Source organism: Peromyscus maniculatus, chromosome 6, assembly GCF_049852395.1.
Source record: "Peromyscus maniculatus bairdii isolate BWxNUB_F1_BW_parent chromosome 6, HU_Pman_BW_mat_3.1, whole genome shotgun sequence".
Taxonomy (NCBI): Eukaryota; Metazoa; Chordata; class Mammalia; order Rodentia; family Cricetidae; genus Peromyscus; species Peromyscus maniculatus.
In genome coordinates this window covers 86030333-86051217 of record NC_134857.1, presented here as the reverse complement: position 1 = coordinate 86051217, position 20885 = coordinate 86030333, and the positions used below count along the sequence as shown (strand labels likewise).

Here is a 20885-nt window from a genome sequence, read left to right as displayed (position 1 = left end):
GTTTTGTGTTTGCCTTTTTTTTTTTTTTTTTTTTTGATAGAAAATTACTTTTAGTTACTCCAAGAATAATGTGCATTCTTAGAGTTATCCAGAGGAGCAGGCTTCCTCAAGATCTCTGTAAATGTTAACACTGAATGCCTAATTTAAGCTTCACGTAGTTACAGGGCTGCAGAGAGAGCTGGTAAGCACACTTGCCACTTGTCACCAAGCTTGATGACCTGACTTTGATCTTCATGGAAGGAGTTGTCCACTGACTGCCAGGAGCACACTCTGTATTCCATACACTCAGTAAATGGAAAAAAAAAACCTCCCAAATCCCAATAGCAAGTATATGAATTAAAGCTTTAGAAATCTGAGGCACTCTGAAAATGGGCTGATAGCAGCTGTTTCCATTTACCTGCAGAGGTGAAAGTGGGAGACATTCACTACCACTTGTGCATAGCTTACTGTGTATGTGTGACGGGACATTTTGCTAGAAACCTTCAGTCAGGCGTGTGGCCACATAATGTTAGGAACCATGCACACAGGTTTTCTGTGAAGTCAGTTGGGAATTTGTATCATTAAAAGAAAATTTGTCCTCATGAAGACATTCTACCTACTTTGATATCTTGTACAGTCATCTAACCTCTCCAAACCCAGCTTTCTCAATAAAATGAGACATTGGGTTAGATTTTTAGGGTTCCTTGTAAGATTTAATTTTTATATGACTCATAATGAGAAAGTATTTTATGAGAAAGGTAATTCAAATTTGTAAATAAGAGTCTAGGTAATTCTTTTTTGTTTGTTTGTTTGTTTTTACTCTTTTTTTTCTTTCATTTTTCTTTATTATGAAATTTTCTACTCACTCCACATATTATCCACAGATCCCCCCTCCTCCCACACCCCAAGCCCTCTTTCCCAAGCCACCCCGCATCCCCACATCCCCCAAATCCCCCAAATCGAGGTCTCCTATGGGGAGTCAGCAGAGCCCAGCACACTGAGCCTAGGCAGGTCCAAGCTCCTTCCCACTGCACCAAGGCTGTGCAAGGTGTCACACAACAGGCACTGGGTTCCAGAAGCCTTCCCATGGACCAAGGACAGATCCCGATTCCCTGCCTTGGTGCCCCCCCCCCCCCCCAAACAGTTCGAGCCAAACAACCGTCTTCCGTATCCAGAGGGCCTAGTCCAGTCCCATGGGGGGTCCACAGCCACCAGTCCACAGTTCATGGACTTCCACTAGTGTGGCTGGTCATCTCTGCACATCCTCCCATCATGATCTCGACATCCCTCGCCTGTAGTATCTCTCCTCTCATCAATGGGATTCCTGGAGCTCAGCCTGGTGCCTGGCCATGGATCTCTGTATCTATCTAGGTAATTCTTGAATTTTCTTTTCTTTCTTTTCTTTCTTTTTTTTTTTTTTCTTCGAGATAGGGTTTCTCTGTGTAGCTTTGCGCCTTTCCTGGAACTCACTTGGTAGCCCAGGCTGGCCTCGAACTCACAGAGATCTGCCTGGCTCTGCCTCCTGAGTGCTGGGATTAAAGGTGTGCGCCACCACCGCCCGGCATTTCTTGAATTTTCAAAATTTCCAGTCCATTACTGTAAGTTCAGGTTAAGCTTGAATTAGGCATTCGTTATTACATACAGAGATCTTAGAGAAACTTGCTTCTTTGGATAGTAGTATTTTTCTTTCTATTTGTGCGAATGTGTGAGAGCCCACGGAGGCTAGAAGAGGTTGCTGGATCCCTTGGAACTGGAGTTCAAGGCAGTCCTGAGCTGCCCAACATGGGTGCTGGGAACGAAATATGGGTCCTCTGAAGAGCAGCAAGTGCTCTTAACCACTGAGCCGTCTCTCCAGCCCTCTTTGGATAATTCTGAGAATACAAGTTACTTCTTCAGTGACTTTTAAAATAAAAGCGTGTGTCTTTTAGTTAAACTTCAGTTCCAGAACACTAAAAGTAATTGAAGAATGATTGTACTGTGGGTCATGTCTAAGATAAAGGAATGATTTGGAACAAGTTTTTGAGGGCTTTTTCCATTTCCTTTTAAAAATAAAATAACTTACACTTTTCGTAGTTATTGTTGACACCCCTGTCACAAAGGTCTTGTCTTGTTGGGGCAGAATGTGTTTTGTATCTTTTGAACAAGTGTGTGTATACTATTTGACATTTAGTGCTTTAAGAGTTGGAGCCAGGCCGGGCGGTGGTGGCGCACGCCTTTAATCCCAGCACTTGGGAGGTAGAGCCAGGCGGATCTCTGTGAGTTTGAGGCCAGCCTGGGCTACCAAGTGAGTTCCAGGAAAGGCACAAAGCTACACAGAGAAACCCTGTCTCACAAAACAAAACAAAACAAAATAAAACAAAACAAAACAAAGTTGGGCATAGTGGTACACACACTCAGGAGGCAGAGGCAGGCAGATCTCTGAGTTCAAGGCCAGCCTGGTCTACATAGTTCCAGGATAGTCAGAGCTACATAATGAGAAAAGTTTTATTATATTTTAATTTTATGTGTGCCTGCATGTCATGGTGCATGGGTGGAGGTCAGAGGATAACTTAACAGGAGTCAATTCTCTCCTCCTACCCTGTAAATCTGGGAATCAAAACTCACCATCAAACCTGCAAAACACACTGAGTGCTTGTTAATTTAAAAGAATTGCTGAATGCAGGCAGAGTTGCTGAGTGCATGTTACTTCCCAGTTTTCGTCCAGATTATTTGAGCTATGGGTCTTTAGTGACACCTAGTGGGTAGTAAGGATGTGAATGTCAGTGCTTACAATGAATTTCATAATGGACTTGGACTTTTGAGCATACTGTGTTTCTTCTTTTACTGTTTCCATTGGTTGGGATCTGGTGATTTTGGAGAATGAAAAGGATTTAAATTTGTGCTGTTGCATGGCAGAACATGAAAATGCTTCTCTTACATGAACAGAATTATGAAGGTTAGACAGATCTTAAAAGGTACTTAATCCCGCCCTACTCTCCTTTAAAGTCAAGAAAGGAACTGAAGGGAAGAAGTAAAAGGTGACAGATGTGAAGTCACCAACATGTGATGAACCTGAGCTTGTGCTTCTCTTGCTTGTCATGATTTTTACTAGCATTTAATGGAGAGAGAGAGAGAGAGAGAGAGAGAGAGAGAGAGAGAGAGAGAGAGAGAGAGAGAGAGATTGATTTGTTTCAGACCTTGGTCTAAGCGGAGCAAATATTAGAGGAAGCCTTAGTAGAACCGATACTGATATATAGACAGATTTTTGTTTAGTAATTGATCCTTAAGAGAGAGCTATAGACAAATTCAATCCACTGGTCCCCTGTTAAAGCAGTGAACCTGCCTAGAGTGTGTCGGCAGGCAAGCTCCAGGAAGCAGTGGCCTTGCTTATATGGAAGGCGCAGGGGCAGCTTAGATGAGGCCTTTACCCGTAAGAGTATGCCATTGAGAAAGCTTCCTACTGTACGGCCATGCTTTTGGAAGGGAAAGAACTGGTTTTCAAAGAAACTCCCCCACTTCAAGGTTTGTGGCACATAGTTTGTTTAATCCAGATTGGATACATCAGGTACAGCAGTGGCACAGGACTCAATACTGTAAATGATATACATGTTATAACATATGCACTACAGTTTCAAAAGAAGACAAGAAACTTAAGAGCTTTTTCTTCCCCCGCAGAAAGTTTTCACATTTGTCTTCCTGCAGTTTTGTACAGTGTATTCCTTTGCCGTTGTGATGTTGTTAAGCAAAGCCCAGTAATTATACGAAAATAGAAAAAACACACTTGATGTTTTTCACAAGAACATTAATGGGAGCTCATGACCTCTAAGGAAAACATTGGAATGTCTGGTTATCAAAAATATACCATCCCTCCCACCTCCCTGGTTTGTAAAATAGTCCATTGGTCCAAGTAGTCCCCCAGGACTTGGGTCAGTGCCCTGCACTGGCTAATGTGACATCAGCCAGCTTAGTTTAAAGAACCTGCTAAGATAAATGTCATTACTACATTTGATGAGAAAACATAGAATATCCTGAATAAAAAACAAGACCCATAAGGAACCCCTTTAAAAAGCCATTTCATTCTTCAAAGCCATGTTTCCTTGGTTCTAATGCTTTTCATGATGCTGTTTGGGCTCCAAGTGTCATGGGTCATGACAATGTTTTTCCTTTATCCCATCATTTTAAAGCTTTGCAAGTAATGAGAATTCATTAGGAAATCAGAGGGAAAATAAAAGTCTCTCGTGTTCCTTTTACGGTGGTTACCATGCCAACTAGCATGAAAGGGAAACTATTACTTCAAATGAATGGTATTGGGCTCCTTCTGCCTTACTTAGTTACCTAGTAATTGAAGTGAGGGAGCCTGAGTCACTAGAATTCATTAATAATTTCAAATCTAATGCTAGCTCAATTTCAATCACTACTGCTATTTTTAAAAAGACAAGGAAAATGATCTAAGCATATAATGCTCCCAGGTACTTTCCATACCTGCTTTCTGATAAGAAAATGACTTGATCCTGAACTGCGGGGAAAACAAAACAACTGTATAATGTCCTCAGCAGTTCTGTATGTGACCATTGTCAACCATGGATCATCATTTACCGTCCTCCTTAACATCTGTTCAAATTATGTGGTCATATTCTAATATGTTGTTGAGAGTATCTACTGGTCTTTTGAAAGGGGTTCTGTACAATTAGTCCTGAGCTTGAGACTAGTTAGGAAAAAATGGGAATGAGGAAGAAATAATGGTATGTTTCAGGAGGTCTTGCTACTTCAGGAATGTTTCCCATAATCATCTCCCTTGAAATCCAGCTTTTAAAAATATGAGCAAACCTTAGAGCCATAGAGCAGGATATAGGAGACTCTCCCAAGACGTGATGTCTAAGTTCTGGATCAAATCACAATTCTGCCATTAACTTGCCATGAAACCTTAGATGAGTCATTCAGTTTCTTTGTGCCCATTTCTTTTCTCTGAATCAAAGATTTACTAAGTTGACTACCTTCACAGATTGTGGTGAGAAGCAACAGAAAAATATGCTTTGAAATGTCATTGTCCAAGTCTCTTTTTCATTGAGAAAATTGAGCATTTGCCTGGAAAATCTTGGATATTCCCTCTTCACTGATAAATGATCACCTGTAGCTTGCTCTACCCAAGAAATGGTGGCTCTGATGTCTATAATTTGTGTTAGTATAGTCAGGTGATTTCCAGGGCTACATCAAGTTGTGTTGACATTTACACAAGAATATCTCTAGTTATGTCATGGCATCTTTGATGGACCTTCCCCAACGTATTAACTATGCGAGGCAAAGGGTGTATTGAAAAAACAAAACAAAACAAAAAACAAACAAAAACCCCCAAAACAAAACAAAACACATTAGACTAGTAGCCAAGGGTCTTGTGCTCTGGTCCCTATTCTATTCTTAAATGACTACATTACCTTGAAGGAGTCAAGTTCTCTGGGCCTCAGTTTTCTACACTGTAAAATGAATTAGCTATTGTTTAATCTTCTCTAGGTCTGGTATATTCAATATTATATTTCCAAGTCATTCCCATTTGTTATTTGAATGTAGTCTTAGGCTTTTTATATTTGTCTTTTTGATACCCTCTCCCCCAGTGCTAAGTAGGGTTGAATGGAGTGGTAGCTTGGGGAATTTTCAGTTATTCTAACATGGTTTGTGCACCATGAGTCATTGCACCAGAAAGCTGTTGGTCTCCAGAAGATTCTGATATCCTGGCTCTTCACTTACTAGCCAATGAGTCAGACTTACTAAATTGTTCCAGCACACTTTTGTCCCTGTACTTAATCACAAATACCCTTAGGAGATATATGGCTGTGAGCTGTTTTCCTGCGTTGATATCTTTGCGCACATGTGAGCTGGGTCCCTTATCCCCTAACAAGACTGCAATGGGAAGATGAAAATGAAGAGGGTCTAATGCTTTTTTTGCGGGGGGTGGTGGGGGGTGGTGGTGGTGGTGGTGGTGGTGGTGGCGAGGACAGGCATGATATGGGCTTTGGAAATGAAATAGAAGCAACACAACATCAGTTCACTCGAGTCAATAAAACGTGGAATTTGGGGGACACAATTTTAAAAATATATTTCTTTTCATGAGAGCCATAGTATGCTGTGCTGTGCACTGTCCAAATGACATGGAGATGCTTGGTTGAGTCATCATCTTAGCCCTGTAGTGACTTGTTCTTAAATAGAACGGTGGCGTGTATGTGACTGCAACAGTGTTCCTTTTAAATTCTGTATCCTTATCCCACTCAGTTCTTAGGATGTACCATGCACTTGGACATTCCTTTGTCCCATGGCCCATTCTTTCAAAAGAAATATCCTTTTCTAGTTCTTTGTCTACCCGCTAAAACTGGGTCCAGCTTGGCTCTCTGCCTTGGCTGATAAAATGTATGTATGGAATTACTGGATTGCAAGAATAACTCCATGCCCATGATAAGGGGAAATCCTGGGGCCAGATCTAAAGAAAGGACTGTCAGTAGCCCTTGAGGATAAGGGCAGGGAGACAAAGATGGAAAGAAGGGCACCTTTCTTCTGCCTTTCTGTCTACTTTCTGGTTTGGTACCCCCTCAAAACACATGGACTCCTCTGTGTACAGAGTCCCTGGAGCTGGGGCCATGGAAGCCCCAGGAGTGCTTTCAGGCCCCTGACCAGAAAAACCCATCTATAGTTGTAGTAGGCAGAGATTTGGGACTTGCAAATGAACAGCTTATCTGTGAGCTGTAGAATGGATGAGAAGTTCCTAAGCAGCTCATATGCCTCAGATCCCACCCAGGCTTCAGAAACCGCAGGAAAGTAGTTGGGGTTGGGAAGGGCAGGAAAGGGCACTTGTAACTAACCCGAGGCTAACCTGCTCCATTGTAAGTGGTGAAAATGATTAGGAAGATTCCAGAAATACTGTTCCCAGGCCCACTACCATGTAAATAACTTGAACAAACATATTATCCACATTTTCAAGAAGTAATCTCCACTCCCTCATTTGCGTGGAGGTCATCAGTGTTCCCACACTTCAGCTATCATTAGAGATGAGGCCTGAAGATGACTCAGACCTCAAGGCATCTTTTAGACCAGGAGAGAATCATCTAGAGCCTCGTGCTTGCTTTCTTGCTTTGAAACATCCCTCACGAGGCACACAGGCTTAACCTTCATAACCTCTGTATAGGAACTGCCTTGGGCTGTAAGTCCATTGTTCTTGAGGATGCTCATGGAGCCGCGTGGCGGAGCACTCACTGCATGGGCTTCATGGTGGATCCTAAAGGAAGGTCCATAGCAAAGTGCCCCGGAGCTCTGGAAGCTGTGAGCCTTGGTGCTTCTGTCTTCCCTGGGGTAGAGCAGAAACAACTGCTTTCTGAAGTGGCTGTTTCCGTTTTCAAGACTCAGTGTGATACACATGACTATTCCCCAACTCCCCCTACAACAAACTACAAAGACAAGTGGCTCCAATCACAAGGGAAGCACCTCTGTTCATAAGGTAGACTTACCTCACCCTTCAACTCACCCCACTTGACTTCCTTTCTTTTCTGTATTTGCATTTGCTCGGCCTGACTCCCAGGCACAGGTCTGCAGTACTTGGCAGTGACAGAGAAGGCTTTACTGTCCATGGTGAGACAGACGGTTGGATACCGAGACAGCCAAGGTAAAGCAGATAGGTACAGAGACAGGAGACAGACGAACGGAGCAGAAGGGTTGCTGTGTGGTTGCTTTGACAGCTCTGTGCAGGTCAGCTGGGCAGTGAGGACCCAGCAAAGGGGACCTCACTCCCCCTGGGAGTGGGGAGGGAACTCAGCAATAACTGACTTTGAGCCTAAAAGCTTTTGCTATAAAAGGAGAAAAATAAAAACCAACCTCACAAAATGCATTGTTTTGGTTTAAAGGTGTTGGGTCCATGGAGAAAAACATTTCACAAAAATCCATTGATTATTTTGTTTTCCACCTTTTCCCATGAATAAATATTATCCATTAAGATCCTTGAAAAAGGTGCTTAATACACAGTGTTATATTTTCTTCCTGTTTGCGTGTGACGACTCGGCCTCTGAGCTGCTCTTGGTCTTGTGTTTTCCTCACTGGGGTCTCCAGAAACAACTGTTATTTGGTCTGAGGTCCCCCCACCAGGCCCTGTCCAGGCAAGCGGCCTACACCTCCTAATGGCCCATCCCCTACCCACCCCCTCCCTTCCTCTGGCCCCAGCAAGATGCAGTGTCACAGGGCTGTGTCCACACCGGCAGTGGGATCCTCAGGAACCCTTTGCTGCTTCCTTTCCCCTCCAGGCACAAGTCTCAGTGCTGGGGTGCAACGGGGCAGGCAGAAATAGTGGGGAAGGGGGAGGGAGTGGTCCCAGGGGCCACCCACCAACATGCCAGCCCCCTTGACTCCCCACTACCCCCTCGGGCCCTCTGTCCAGTGGTTTTACAAGGCAGAGACCTTGACAACGTTGCTGGCTATGGAAGGAATGTTCGTGTTGGGTCCTGGGCTGGCAGGAGGTGGCCGACTTTCTCCCTCTGGGGTTAGAGCTGGGGGAGTGGGGATGCTGATGATGGCTGTGGTAATCTGGGATGTTTTGCAGTTTGGTCTCAGTCCGTCGTCTGCTTTCAAATTAAGGCTGGAGCGACTGGGAGAGAAAAGAGTGAGTTGGTGATGGTTCCTGCTTGCGTGCCCCTCAAATCTTCCTTGACCCCCTGCACGGTTTTTTGCTCTATGCTATATCAAGGGACTCTATCCAGCCTTTGATCTGTCCCTTTAACAATCAGCTTATAATTACCATTCTAGTCACTAGTAACAGTTCCTATGTCATCAGATAGTACTTCTTCCCAGCCCTTGTGGGCTTATCACTTGTGTTGTTATGACATTTGCTTTCCCTGAAATCTCTGCAACTTATTTGGAAGTAACAGGAAGGAAAAGTCAGTCTGTGATTCACAATCATCTTGGGATAAGCCCTATATATGTAACACAGTTGGGAAAAGTATTTTCTTAGGAAAATGATGATAGTTTATCTTTTTAATTTTTGCATTCTTTTTTAGTTTTTTCCCTCTTACTACCTAAAGCCACTTTCGACCTAAACTGCTATAGTATCACCCAATATCCCATGAAGACCTCTGGATTACTTTAAAGCATGAGAAGGAAGGTTGGGAGGAAAGCAGAGGGGCCCCATGCAGTAGATCAGGGGAACCACTACAGGACCCCTGAGGTTCTAATGTGGAGATTAATTCTGGGAAGGGGATGGAAACCACCCACCTGGTGGTGAGGGAGGGCTGCTCACTGCCCTGGATGTGGATCGTGCTGAGTTCTTGCATGCTGCGCAGGCGAGTGGCTGGCAGGTTGGAGTTGGGCAGGTGTGTGGTCTTCTTACTGCGACGGGAGCAGCAGGTGGTGGTGAGGCCCGAGTGGCTGGACAGAGAAGGACTTCTGGTGGACGGGTAGTTCTGCATTGAGCTTTCCATGCAGTTCTGCTCAAACATCTGCTCATCAATAAACTCGTGGTTCTGTGGGAGGAAGGAGAAACCGTGAAAAAGAAGAAGGGAGGCGGGGGAGCCCCAGTCTCTGTATGGCTGCCTGTCTGTTTTGGGCCTTTAATGAAGGACCTCCCCCCTCCAGATGCCTGGATTACAGATAAGTGTTTGTGAGGGGTTTCGTTTCCACAGGTGTCAATGTCAAAAGAATCCATTGGCCTCCCTGGCCTTGAGCCTGGGCAGGGACATGGTTGTTAAATCATTATGTGTCATATACTCCACCTTCAGCTTTGAGCAGAAGGGACACAGAGGACATGGAGGGGCTTAGTGGCATCGTCAGAGAGAGAATCAACTTTTTGTTAGTAAGCCACTGAATATGAGTCTTCTGGTCATCTTTGCACATCTGCTGACTCTTACAGGTGTGACTTAAGTCTGTAAAGGTTTGGGACCATTCACAGAATTGGGAGAGCATTGCTCTTGAGTGCAAAGGGGTCAAACTGCTAAGGATAAGATTTCTTCCAATTTTGTTTCCCTTTTGCCTGATTATGTATGGCATATGGATCCTTAACAACCTGGCAGTTCAGGATTCCCTAGGCCAAATGTAAACATAGGAAAGAATGTTAACAGTTTCCTGTCTGTAGGCCATGAGGGTGGCTCATACATAGCTAAACCCAGAACAATGGAAAAATGGATACTTGACCAAAGTGACTAAAACTCTGTGGCATTGACAGTGTGAGGAGAAAGAGAAGTGTAAGGACAGTGTTCAGAGAAAGTGTCCCCTGGCAGCCAGTACCAGGAGTTCCCAGGAAACTGAGGAGGTAGCGTAGAGATATGTGGCATATGGGCATTCCAGAGGAAACGTTCCACTGCCCCCTCTAAGCCCCTGGGGGTGTCAAAGAAAAGAACAGGAAAGGAAATTGGGTAGTTGGGTGCAAAAATACTGGAAGCCTGAGCTGGTACTGGGTGTGGCAGCAGAGATAGCAAAAGCCCGGGGAGAACCAGCAGCACATGCAGAAACCAGACTGGGGTAAGCAGAGTAGATCCACAGACTCAAGATTCAGAGAGAAGAACAATTGAATTTGTAAAGCTATACCTTGATGGTGGAGGTTCGTACAGATAACAGGGGATCATCCACAAGATAGGATAACCCCTACAGGACAACATGCCAACAGAAGATAGAAACACCATTGATTGTACATTCCAGCATTCCGGTTTGGACATTCAGTTTCTCAATCCCAGCAATACACCCTCCAAATTCAACATTCCAGCCCCCATTCCCAGCATTCTGCTTCCCTTGTCCCAACATTTCACCCATTGGCTCCAAAAGGAGCCTGCTTAACCCAACATTCACTCTTTCCATACCAACATTCTTCTTTTCCTATCCCAACATTCCCCCCCTTGGGCCCCACATTCCTTACCCCAAACCCAGCATTCCGATATCCCATCTCTACAATCAATTCAACATTCCCTCAGACCCAGCATTCCACCCCTTCAATGCCAGCATTCCATCTCTCAGTCCCCCAATGCCAACATTCCAGCCCTTCAAACCCCAATGCTTTCACCCACGTCCTTCTAATTTACACATTCCACCCAGTGCATGCAACTTGGAAAGGGCAGTGGGGTCTGGGCCTATCCCGTTGGCAAGTTGGGTGTCCTTGGGAGAACTTCCAGATATGCATACATGGTCTTTGACCATAGATGCTGGTACCCGGGCTCGCAGAGCACTTTCTCATTTAGAAGATCTCACTGGGGTTCCACAGTCATCCATGGTATCCGTTTATTTTGCTCAGAGTAAGAGGCACCTAGCATCTGGGAGGCCAGGTTACAGGCTACTAGGAATTAGGAAGTTCCTTTCAAGGGTGTGCTGAGCCCTGACTCTAGGCTCTTTGGGTGGAAAACTTCTGGAAAGGAATAGGGAAGAGGTTCACTTTAGCGTTTCTATTCTGACTTCTCCCACCCTACTGGTCCCAGCATTTTTGCCAAGGGTTCAGGGTTGGCCCTACTGCCCTTCCTTTCAGGCTGTCAGGAAGGCACAAGCATCATTCCCATTCCAGCTGTGGCACCCTACGCCATGATCTCCTTTAGCAATCAGCCTTTCACAATCTGAACTCCCTGCAAAAGTGCAAGGTTACTTAAGTGGGGTTGGGACTGGTAAATCCTTGGCTAAAGAATATATATGTATATATACACTGCCTCCTTCATTAATGTAGGCACAGAGGGACCCATGGGTTGCCTCAACCCAGCTACAGGGGTGGAACAAAAATCTTCCCTCTTCTCTATTGTCCTGTGTAAATTCAGCCTGAGTCTTGTTGGCTGATGCCCATCAGAACTGAGAAATGAAAAAACGAAATGCTTAGTCCTCAGTAATTAAGACACACGATGGTGTTGGTGGGGGGGGGATGGGAAGGCTATGGGAGTGGCCTCTTCTCTACAGCTGCAGGACTCAGCTGATCTCTCACTCTGGTGACCTTGCCCCACCCCCTGGGGTCTTCATCCTTCAGACCTTGCTGCTACTCTTTTGGATTGGAAGGGGACAGACTGACTATCTGGTCTAGGATGACAACGTGAGTAGGGCCTTGGGAGGTCAGGGATGAAGCAGGAAGGGGCAGCAGGCTGGGACTCACAGTGGTCTTTTCTAGGCAGTGTAGCAAGTGGTGGTGCTGGCTCTCGATGAGTGACGTGGTCTTGCCCATGTGCTCCTCTTCCGGGGTGCCCTAGTGAGAAAGAAAGAAGGACTGAGCACGACGCTGTTGTCTTCTCCTCTCTTCAGCCTCTTCATTTCTTCACAGAAGGTAGGAGGGCACGAGGGACATCTTGGTAAGCCAAATCTTAGGGCCGCCATAAAACCTGCTGGTCTTGGTCTTGGGGTCCTCGTCAATAGCTGGTTTATGGGCAGCGGTGTTAGTTACATGGGAGCAGTATGTTGGTGGGGACACTTGGAAATATGCCCCTGTCAGAATCTAACCTGGGGCGGCCTGGGGGAGTGCTGGGACCTGGGGGTGAGCAAACAAGCCTATTTCTGTTTCATCTCCTCTGTCAGCTCTCGCGGACACCTACCGTCAGCTCCAGGGCTTCGTTGAGGAGTCCATTGCGCTTGCTGTGCAGGTAGGCATTGGAGCTTCCTGTTTTGGCCACACGGATCCTGGCAAGGCGGGCTTTCTGTGACGGGCAGACAATAAGAGAGACAATAAGACACAAGGAGAGCAAGCCTGGCAGAGTCGGTGACAACAGCTGCCCTGAAGGCTGGTTTCCCTAGCATTGTGTGCGAAGGGAAAATACGCTCCCTGGTCTTAGCCAGTCTTAGCCTTACGCATCTCTATCTATAGACCCTGGAAGGAATCTGAGACCCGTGTGCCCACTTTTGCAGTTTAGCCATGGTCAGGGACTCTAGGAATCTTCACAAATCTTCAGCCTGGGTGGACTCTTGGTGGAAGAAATACCATATTCTCAAGTCCTTTCTCCCGAAGCCTTTCTGACATTTCCCAGTCAGTATTGCACTTCCTGTCTCTAATGAGACTGTAGGTTTCCTAGAGGACAGTGTGTGCTAGCTGTCCTGAATCTCTCCTGGGTTCCAGTGTGGCTGGTTCTCTACTTGCTGTAGGTTCCGAGGTAATAGTTAGTTATGAGGCAAGGCAAAGGTAGCAATGGAACGGCCCACACCTCAGCTCCCCTGTCTGATCTCCTCCTAGCACTTCCCACTAAGGTGGCACACACACTTACTTGTCTTGCTGCTGTTTCTCTCCTGTGCTAAAACATAAACTCCCTGAGGGCAGGAAGTTCGCTTTGTTTGTTACCAGGAGGCTCTCGAGCTTTTCAAAGTCAAGAAATGTATTTATAGATGTGCAACTGACTTTGGGACTTGATGGATGTGTCAATATACATCTGTGCTGTGCATAGGGGAAGGAAGAGCATAGTGTACGTAGAAGTGGCCTGGTGTGTATATGGCAGAAAGGAACACATTACAATATGCCACTTCGGCTTTACTTAGCACAGAACTGGAACTCTCCCTGGGAAAGCCCTCAGCAGACAACCCCCTCCAGAGGGGGGGCCGCATAGCATCTTGGGCCGAGCTCATCTTACTTGCTTGCTGAGGAATGGGAGAGGCTCGCCAAATGATGTATGCTGGCTGCCCCCCCCCCCAATGACCACTAGCCATGAAAAACAGCATAGCAAAGAGAGAGGACCATGAAGTTCAGTCTGGGCCTAGAGAGAAGCCCTTTGGGCTTAGAGTACATAGCCTGGGCTCTGTGGATCCAGAACCAGCTCCAAGCTATTGCTCCAAGCAGAAGAGCCCATGAGACTCATAGTCACAGTATGGAGTAGAGGACCCTCTTCCTGCCTCTGGGTGCAGGGACATGTGACTTGATTCTGGACCCTAACAGAAAGGTTTTGGGAAATTGTGGCCATTTTCACTTCTTGTTATGCTCTCCCGGGTACTCTGCTGGGATTGGTTCATCTGCTAGGAGGAGGCCATGGGCTGTCAAGAGAATGGTAAAGGATACGTGATGTTCCCTGCGTCCTGGGAACTCCCCCACCCACTTGCAGAGACAATTAAACTCTTTCCCTGGTCTTCAAATGTGGGAAAGAGGCTAGAACTTGAGTTGGAAGGTCTTCCTGCAAGTCCAAGGATGGCAACTCCTCTAGATGAAGAGGATGAAAAGCAAGTCAGCCCTATCACCCTGTCACCCTGCCTGTCTCAGAGCAAAATACATTCATTCATTCCACATCTAGGATGAGTCTGCCCAGGAACCCTGCTGCAGCCCTCTCATGGCCTGAAGTCTATAGTCAAGTGAGCTCCTCACCGTTCATGGCATTGGCTGCTGTCACTTTGGGAGAAGGCTAGGTGTGGAGAGCTGCATATGGAAATCCAGTTGTATCAAGCTCATTACAGCCTTATGTCATCGGATTGCCACTTAGAGCCAGACCTTTCCCCTAGGTGGGGTCTGTCTTTATTACTTCCCAGAGATGAAAGGCTCTCCTGTTCCCCTCCGAGGCACTTCTTTTAATCTTATCTCACTCTGGACTCTATTAAGGTAGAAGATTGTCACATCAAACACACTGTATCGTTTAATCATCCCTATATGGGAAACAGGTTTGAGGAAGATTTGCAGAACGGTATCCAGTGTGTGAAACTTGGTGGTGCCCTCTACTTGGTTTTGTGTTCCTGAGGGTCAGACCCTGGGGCTTGTGCACATTCCTTTATTGCCAGCATCCAGTGCATGCTCTGTGCTGAACAGGAATTCAAGCAAAGATTGTGGTAGCCAAAGAAGGAAAACCGAGCATGGTTGGCTGGAAGTCTATGCTTATAAAGTCGTTGTAGTGGGCTCAGTCATTGTGTGAACTGGCCAACTTCCACTCTCCTCCACTACCATAAGGACACCATGAAAGAAAAGAGAATGTAGAGCCCATCTAGGCTGTTTCAAAGGCCAAACAATTAATAATGAATCAATTTTTTTAAAAAAGGAGTGCATGAGAGGGAGCCACTCAGCCAGGGTAAGGGAATGGATTAGAAAGGTTTCAGCTCATATCTTCCTACTAGGAAGTCAAACATAGCTTTCACGGTGTCTTCCTCCTCCCTCCTTGAGTTCACCTCCTTTCAGGCACATTTCTAAACTTGAAGGGCAAAGCCCAGGAATCTGTATCTTCAACAGGTATAAATGGAGCTTTGGGATTGGAGGAGAGCTCTGCTACAACACTGTCAGCCCTGGACACCATCACTGGTCAGGACCATTTGGGGACCCCTGAGGAACCTGGCACAACTGGGACGTTCTAGCTGGCATCTGGCAGGGACTGCCTGGACATGAGTCCTTGCATCGCTTGCCCTCAGAGAGGCAGAAGGAAGGCAAGGGAGAAATGGGAACACAGGCAGATGTACATGTAGACATTTATCAGAGAGCCATTAAGACTTAGGTTGATGTAAACCCACACACAAGAACGCTTACTTGTAATAACTGGAAACCATTTCTGTCCCCAAAGCTCTTCAACAGGCAATAGAACACTACTGAGTGAGAAAAGTGAATGGACTTTCTTTCTTTCCTTCCTTCCTTCCTTCCTTGTTTCCTTCCTTCCTTGTTTCCTTCCTTCCTTGTTTCCTTCCTTCCTTCCTTCCTTCCTTCCTTCCTTCCTTCCTTCCTTCCTTCCTTCCTTCCTTCCTTCCTTCCTTCCTTTCTTTCTTTCTTTCTTTCTTTCTTTCTTTCTTTCTTTCTTTCTTTTTTGACAGATCTTATTGAGTTACCCAGGCTGGTTTTGAATGATGCTCTATCCCAGGTTGACCTTGAGCTTATGATTCTCCTGTTTCAGTCTCCTGAGCATCTGGAATCACTGTACCACTAGGCCTGGTATAAGGAATTCATGATATAATTTGAATTAGTCTCTGGGATTTATATGGATGAAAAAGGCTAACTCCCAAAGGTTACCAACTGTATGAGTACATTTATGTAACTTTTCTGAAATGAAAACATTTGATAAGTGGAGATCAGACAAATAGTTCCCAGGAGTAAGGAACCAGTAGAGGTACAGCAGGAGTGTGGTTATAAAGGCCACGAGGGCTCTCATGTGGGAACTGGCTAGTCTTATAGTCATGAAGCTGTTGGATCTGCAGGAACCCACATGGGTGAGGAAACTGTAACACACACACACACACACACACACACGAAGAACTAGGGCAATCTAGGGAAGACAGGTAAGGGGTGGCTTCATATCCTTTATACCCTCTGTGCACTGGATAGTTCTATAAAATGGTTCAAACAAAACTGGGCATGCAACTACATGTGAATTTTTAATGACTACAATAAAATATTCCATTAAAAATAAAGGATATGGTACTGGAAGCATAGTCAAGGAATAGAGTACTTTTGCCTAGAACACACAAGGCCCTGGGTTTAATCCCCCAGCACAACAAAAATAAAAATGTAAGCAAAACTAAACAATCTCCCTTGAAACCAAAAATTGTGGGTGGAGCTGGGACAGGTGGTGGCTTCTTTAGGCCCCATCCCAGGTGTCTCTGCTAGACAACCTTGACTCATCTCTGCTTCTCTTGGCCTAGGGAAGACAGTCCCCATGGGTAGATGTGACAACACTAATTTCTTTTGAGCCTTTATCCACAAGGCACCTGAGCTGGAGCTTACTTTGATGTCCACGATGCTCCCAGAAAGGTGGTCAGAGCCAAGGACTATCATTAGCCTTCCTGACCTCCTCCCTGTCCCGTCTCTCCACTTTCACCAAGTCCCCTGGGCCCGCCCGCCTTGCCTTGGCTCACCATGACAGACTGAGTGCTGGAAGCAGACAGTATTGTTTTTTTTTCCTCTCACAGGAAGCCCAAGGTGAAAGAGACAGAGCTGTGCAACCTTGAGGAGAAACGGCATCCAGGCTAGGGAAAACACTGTAAATATTTACTTATTTCAAAGGAGAAAGAGGGCTTGGGCAGGGTTCATCCTGAGTAGCTCAGAGAGAGGAGAAAGCTAGAGTTGGCCTTTCTGGATTTATACACCTTGTGGGAAACATTCACTGTTACATTCTTCGCAGATGAGCTTCTCTGAGATGTAGGAGTGGTGTGGCCAGGCAGGCGAAGGTGGCTGCAGGGCAGAGCTACCTCTGGAGGGGCTGTGACCATTGAGCCCCGCACGTCTGAGAACCCTAGCAGCTCTGTGAAAAGCCTGAGTTTGTGCTTGCCCAGGTTTAAAAGATGTGAGGGCAGAGTGTGCCACAGGATTCCCTGGCCCTCAGGACCTCAGAGTTTGGATATGGGAGCCCGGTTTTTCTCTGCCTCTTTATTTAGAACTGTGTGATGAATTTAGTCATTGTTCACATTTACCAGCTGACTTGAGCAGGGAGAGAGATAAGACTTCCATTTCTGGAGTGTCTGGGAGTGGGGAGACCTTGACCTTGGGTGAGGAGATAGAAGATAGATGTTGTAGGAGACAGAGGGTGTCAGAAGAAGGACCTTACGGCTGGCAACATTACAGACCAGGCACAGGTGTAGGATGGTAAGGCGGAGGTGATACACACAAGAGGTCATATTCGGGATTGGGGGACCAAGCAGGCTTGGCATATGATTATTTATTTACTGTTCTAAGTAAATTGTTATGCAACCATTGTTTTAGAGTTAGCTTAAACTTGTGGCTTTGTTACAGTCAGTCCACACAGACCTGTCCTGAGGTTCTAGACCACTTTGTCCAGTATTAGGGCCCGGCTACCCAGGGGTTATTCTTGCAAGTGCGAGCAAGTAATCTAGATGCAGGGCCTGTCACATGGAAGGTGCTTACATAAATGTCTGTAGAAGAAGTGAAGGGATGGAAGGAAGAATAAAATAGAGAGCAAAATCCTTGTTGTGTCTAAGCCAATCTTCCAACAAGGTGCCCTTCTGTCCTTTGTACCTGAGACTCTGATCATGACTTCCAGAGGCTGAGATAATAAGGGTACCATTTCAGCCCAGATTGAAAGGGAAATAGAAACAACCCTTCCCCCATCCTCCCCACCCCCGGCTCCAGATTCTCTTCTAGTCTTTGCCAACTTGATTGACTTTGGAATCACCTAGGAGACTGGTGAGGCACACACATGCTGGGAGTGTCTGTGATGGCGCTTCTCTAGAGAATTAACCGAGGAAGACCCACTTTAATGTGAGTGGGCTGTGGGCCTAGATGAAAACACAAAAGGCAAAAGAGAAAGACAACCGAGTGCTGGCATTTCCCTCCTCTTGGTGGCTTGTCCACCAGAAGGTGAGGAACCATCTCCACCACCTGCTCCCCCTGCTGCCATGATGTTTGGGGGGGGGCCAAGCAGACAGACTAATTCTTCTGAAACTGTGAGTCAAAATAATTATTTCTTTTAATTATATATGGCAGGCATTTGTCACAGCAGTGCAAATGTTAATAATACAGGATCCCGGCAAAAGTCATTGGCAGGAACCATCTCTGGAAGATGCCTGGGGGTTGGTGGTATGGCTGTGCTGTCCCAGAGAGAAGCCTGAAGGCCAAGTGCAAAAGAGGCTTCTGAGTATACCAGCCTGTAGACAGACATCTTGCTCTGTATAAGCAGACAATATTTCACTCACCTGTCATCCTAAGTACAGACTTGGCAGAACCTAGAACTCCCCCCAAGCCTGATGCTGACTCTCCAGTCATCAGCTGAGTTCTGTGACTTCACATGGCACCCTGGTGTCTACTAACATTTAATGTTCCACTTGACCCAGAACGTAGCGGCCACAGAGTGTTCTCCTCTCACATTGGTCATTTTTCTTTTTTGCACATTTATTTTTGTCACTTGCTTTTGTATAGGCCCTCAACAGGATATTCAAGTGACATTTTGTTTCCTGGTAAGCTCTGGTATGGGAAAAGGAGGAACCAGGATCTGCTTGGTGGCCATGGCTGGGCATGAAGAAATGGAGCATGGGTCAGTTCAATAGACTACTTAAAAGGACAATCCAATCATGTGTCAGTAGTGATAGTTTGTTGCATTCTGAAGCAGCAGACTGGGGCTGGAACTGAGGACATTGGTGGGTAGAAAGGGACATGAACTTGCCTTATCTTTCCAAGCCAGAGAGTGTCTGGGCAGGAATCCTCCAAAGAATCCAGGCCCAGCAAGCCTGCCTGAGTCCCCCACCCTGTCTCCTCCTCTCCCTCAACCCTGCTTCTAAGGCTTACCTTTTGTGCCCTGCGTTTATCTGCTCTCTGGTTCTGGTGGTAGATCCTGCTGAAGTTGGAGACTATCACAGGGACTGGCAGAGCAATGACCAGGACACCACTCAGGGAGCAGATGGAGCCGAATATCTTCCCTGCGATGGTCTTAGGCACCATGTCTCCATATCTGTAAGAGAGAGGGAGAGGGGCGGGGAGGAGAGAGAGGATGTAAGGAGGTAAGGGGCCATTTGGGAAACAAGTGAGGCTTCTCAGCCAATTGTTCACTCACTCACTCACACATTCATTGATTTACTCATCAACATTTCATAGCATCTACACGGGCCAGTGATACAACCTTAGAGCAAAAGAGGCAAAACTTGTATGCTCATGGAGACAAGTTTCTATAAGGAAGACCACACATGAGAAAATGTGACATTGAAAAACTCGGTGGTAAAAAGATAACCAGGCCAAGAAAGACAAATGTTACAAGTTCTCACTCATCTATGGGTTTTAGCATCAAATCTTAGATTTGTGTTTAATTTGGAGTATCTGTAGAACCCAGAAAACCAGAAAGGGACCACTGGTGGGGGGCAGGGGAAGAAGGATCTCCAGGGAGAGAGGAGAGTACAACACAGGAGATATGACGGGGAAGGGGACTCACATCGAGAGAAGTGTAAGTGGGAAGAAGGATAAAAGGGTAGGGCAGGAGGAGTGGGAGAGGGATGACTGACTCCAAAGATGGTTGAAGAAGTGATATGGCAACCTACTATTTTATAAGCTTCATGTATATGATATATGAGTTGTCAGCCAAGGGTGTCCTGGAGACCCCCCAAACAACACAGCTTATTACCATTGCTCTTGGCTGAGCACTAGAACTTGGTAAGACTCTGTTGCTGAAGACACCACACACATTGGTCATAGGGCAAGGAGAAATCAAGTCGGTACTGACCAGCAAGCTTCCTCCCTGCTGGCCAGTTTCATAGGACTAGGAAGTGCTATGCAGGCTCCTGGGGGGCGGGGCACATGGTCAATAACAGTCTTACTCAGCTGTGAACTCTGTGAACTGCAATAATGGCCAGCACGGCAAACTATGCCCATGGACATCAAAGCAGAATGAATGTTACGCGAGTAACCAAGAACTTTTGTTTGGGTTTAAGGCCTGATCGATGAGTCCCTACTCCTAAATGAGGAGTTATAGACATTTGATGGCTTTTGGTGGGGAGGGACAGTCAGCTTTCTGTTATGGCTCCTGGTAGGTTGACCACAACCCAGGGGAGAGCATATGGATAGCACAAATTGGAAAGCACGTGCCTGGTACTGTAAATCTGGCCAAGAACTCATGGTTGAGGAGCTCACAGGTTCCAGATGTGAACCTACTGCTATTATTTCTGTAAATGGACATAGTATCAAACTGCTCTCTAAATTCTTCTCTCTACACTCATAGATTAGTGATGCTCTCAGACCACATCAGAGAAGTTTCTTTGTGAGTAGATGGTGGTTAATGCACAAACTCACAACTGGTCAAAGTGCAGAGAATAAGTGACCGGGGAGTGCTCAGCCACTAATGAGACACCTACGTCGTATTTCCTTCCCAAGCTCCGGGATCGTCATGGATGAGGGGACAGGAAGACTGTAAGACCCAGAGGCTGGGGATGACTGAAGTCTTCTGGCTGCAACAGAATGGCAGCACTCATGAACTCACAGCAGCTGTGTTTGCCTCCACGAGATCAAGCTAGTCCCCCCTAACTGAGGAGATATGGACATTTGATGGCTTTGAGGGAGGGAGGGACAATCAATTTTCTTTGGAGCTCTCTCAAGTGCTTCACATGCTGGCTGTTGACCTCAGGACCAACAT

At 46.1% G+C, this 20885-nt stretch overlaps 1 protein-coding gene across 2 annotated transcripts in view; it reads right to left on the bottom strand.

The window, feature by feature from the left end:
• Positions 1–5930: 5930 nt before the first annotated feature.
• Positions 5931–20885, bottom strand: part of Kcnd3 (potassium voltage-gated channel subfamily D member 3) — a 214759-nt gene continuing 199804 nt past the window's right edge. The window contains exons 3-8 of one of the 2 annotated variants that reach the window (XM_006986398.4): positions 19055–19217; positions 12471–12572; positions 12038–12127; positions 10507–10563; positions 9199–9446; positions 5931–8575 (exon numbers count right to left, since the gene is read on the bottom strand). In XM_006986398.4, coding sequence (XP_006986460.1) covers positions 8374–8575; positions 9199–9446; positions 10507–10563; positions 12038–12127; positions 12471–12572; positions 19055–19217 — 862 coding nt within the window. In that variant the 3' untranslated portion in view covers positions 5931–8373. The remainder of the gene's footprint in view (positions 8576–9198; positions 9447–10506; positions 10564–12037; positions 12128–12470; positions 12573–19054; positions 19218–20885) is intronic. The other variant, XM_006986399.4, reaches the window with a different exon arrangement.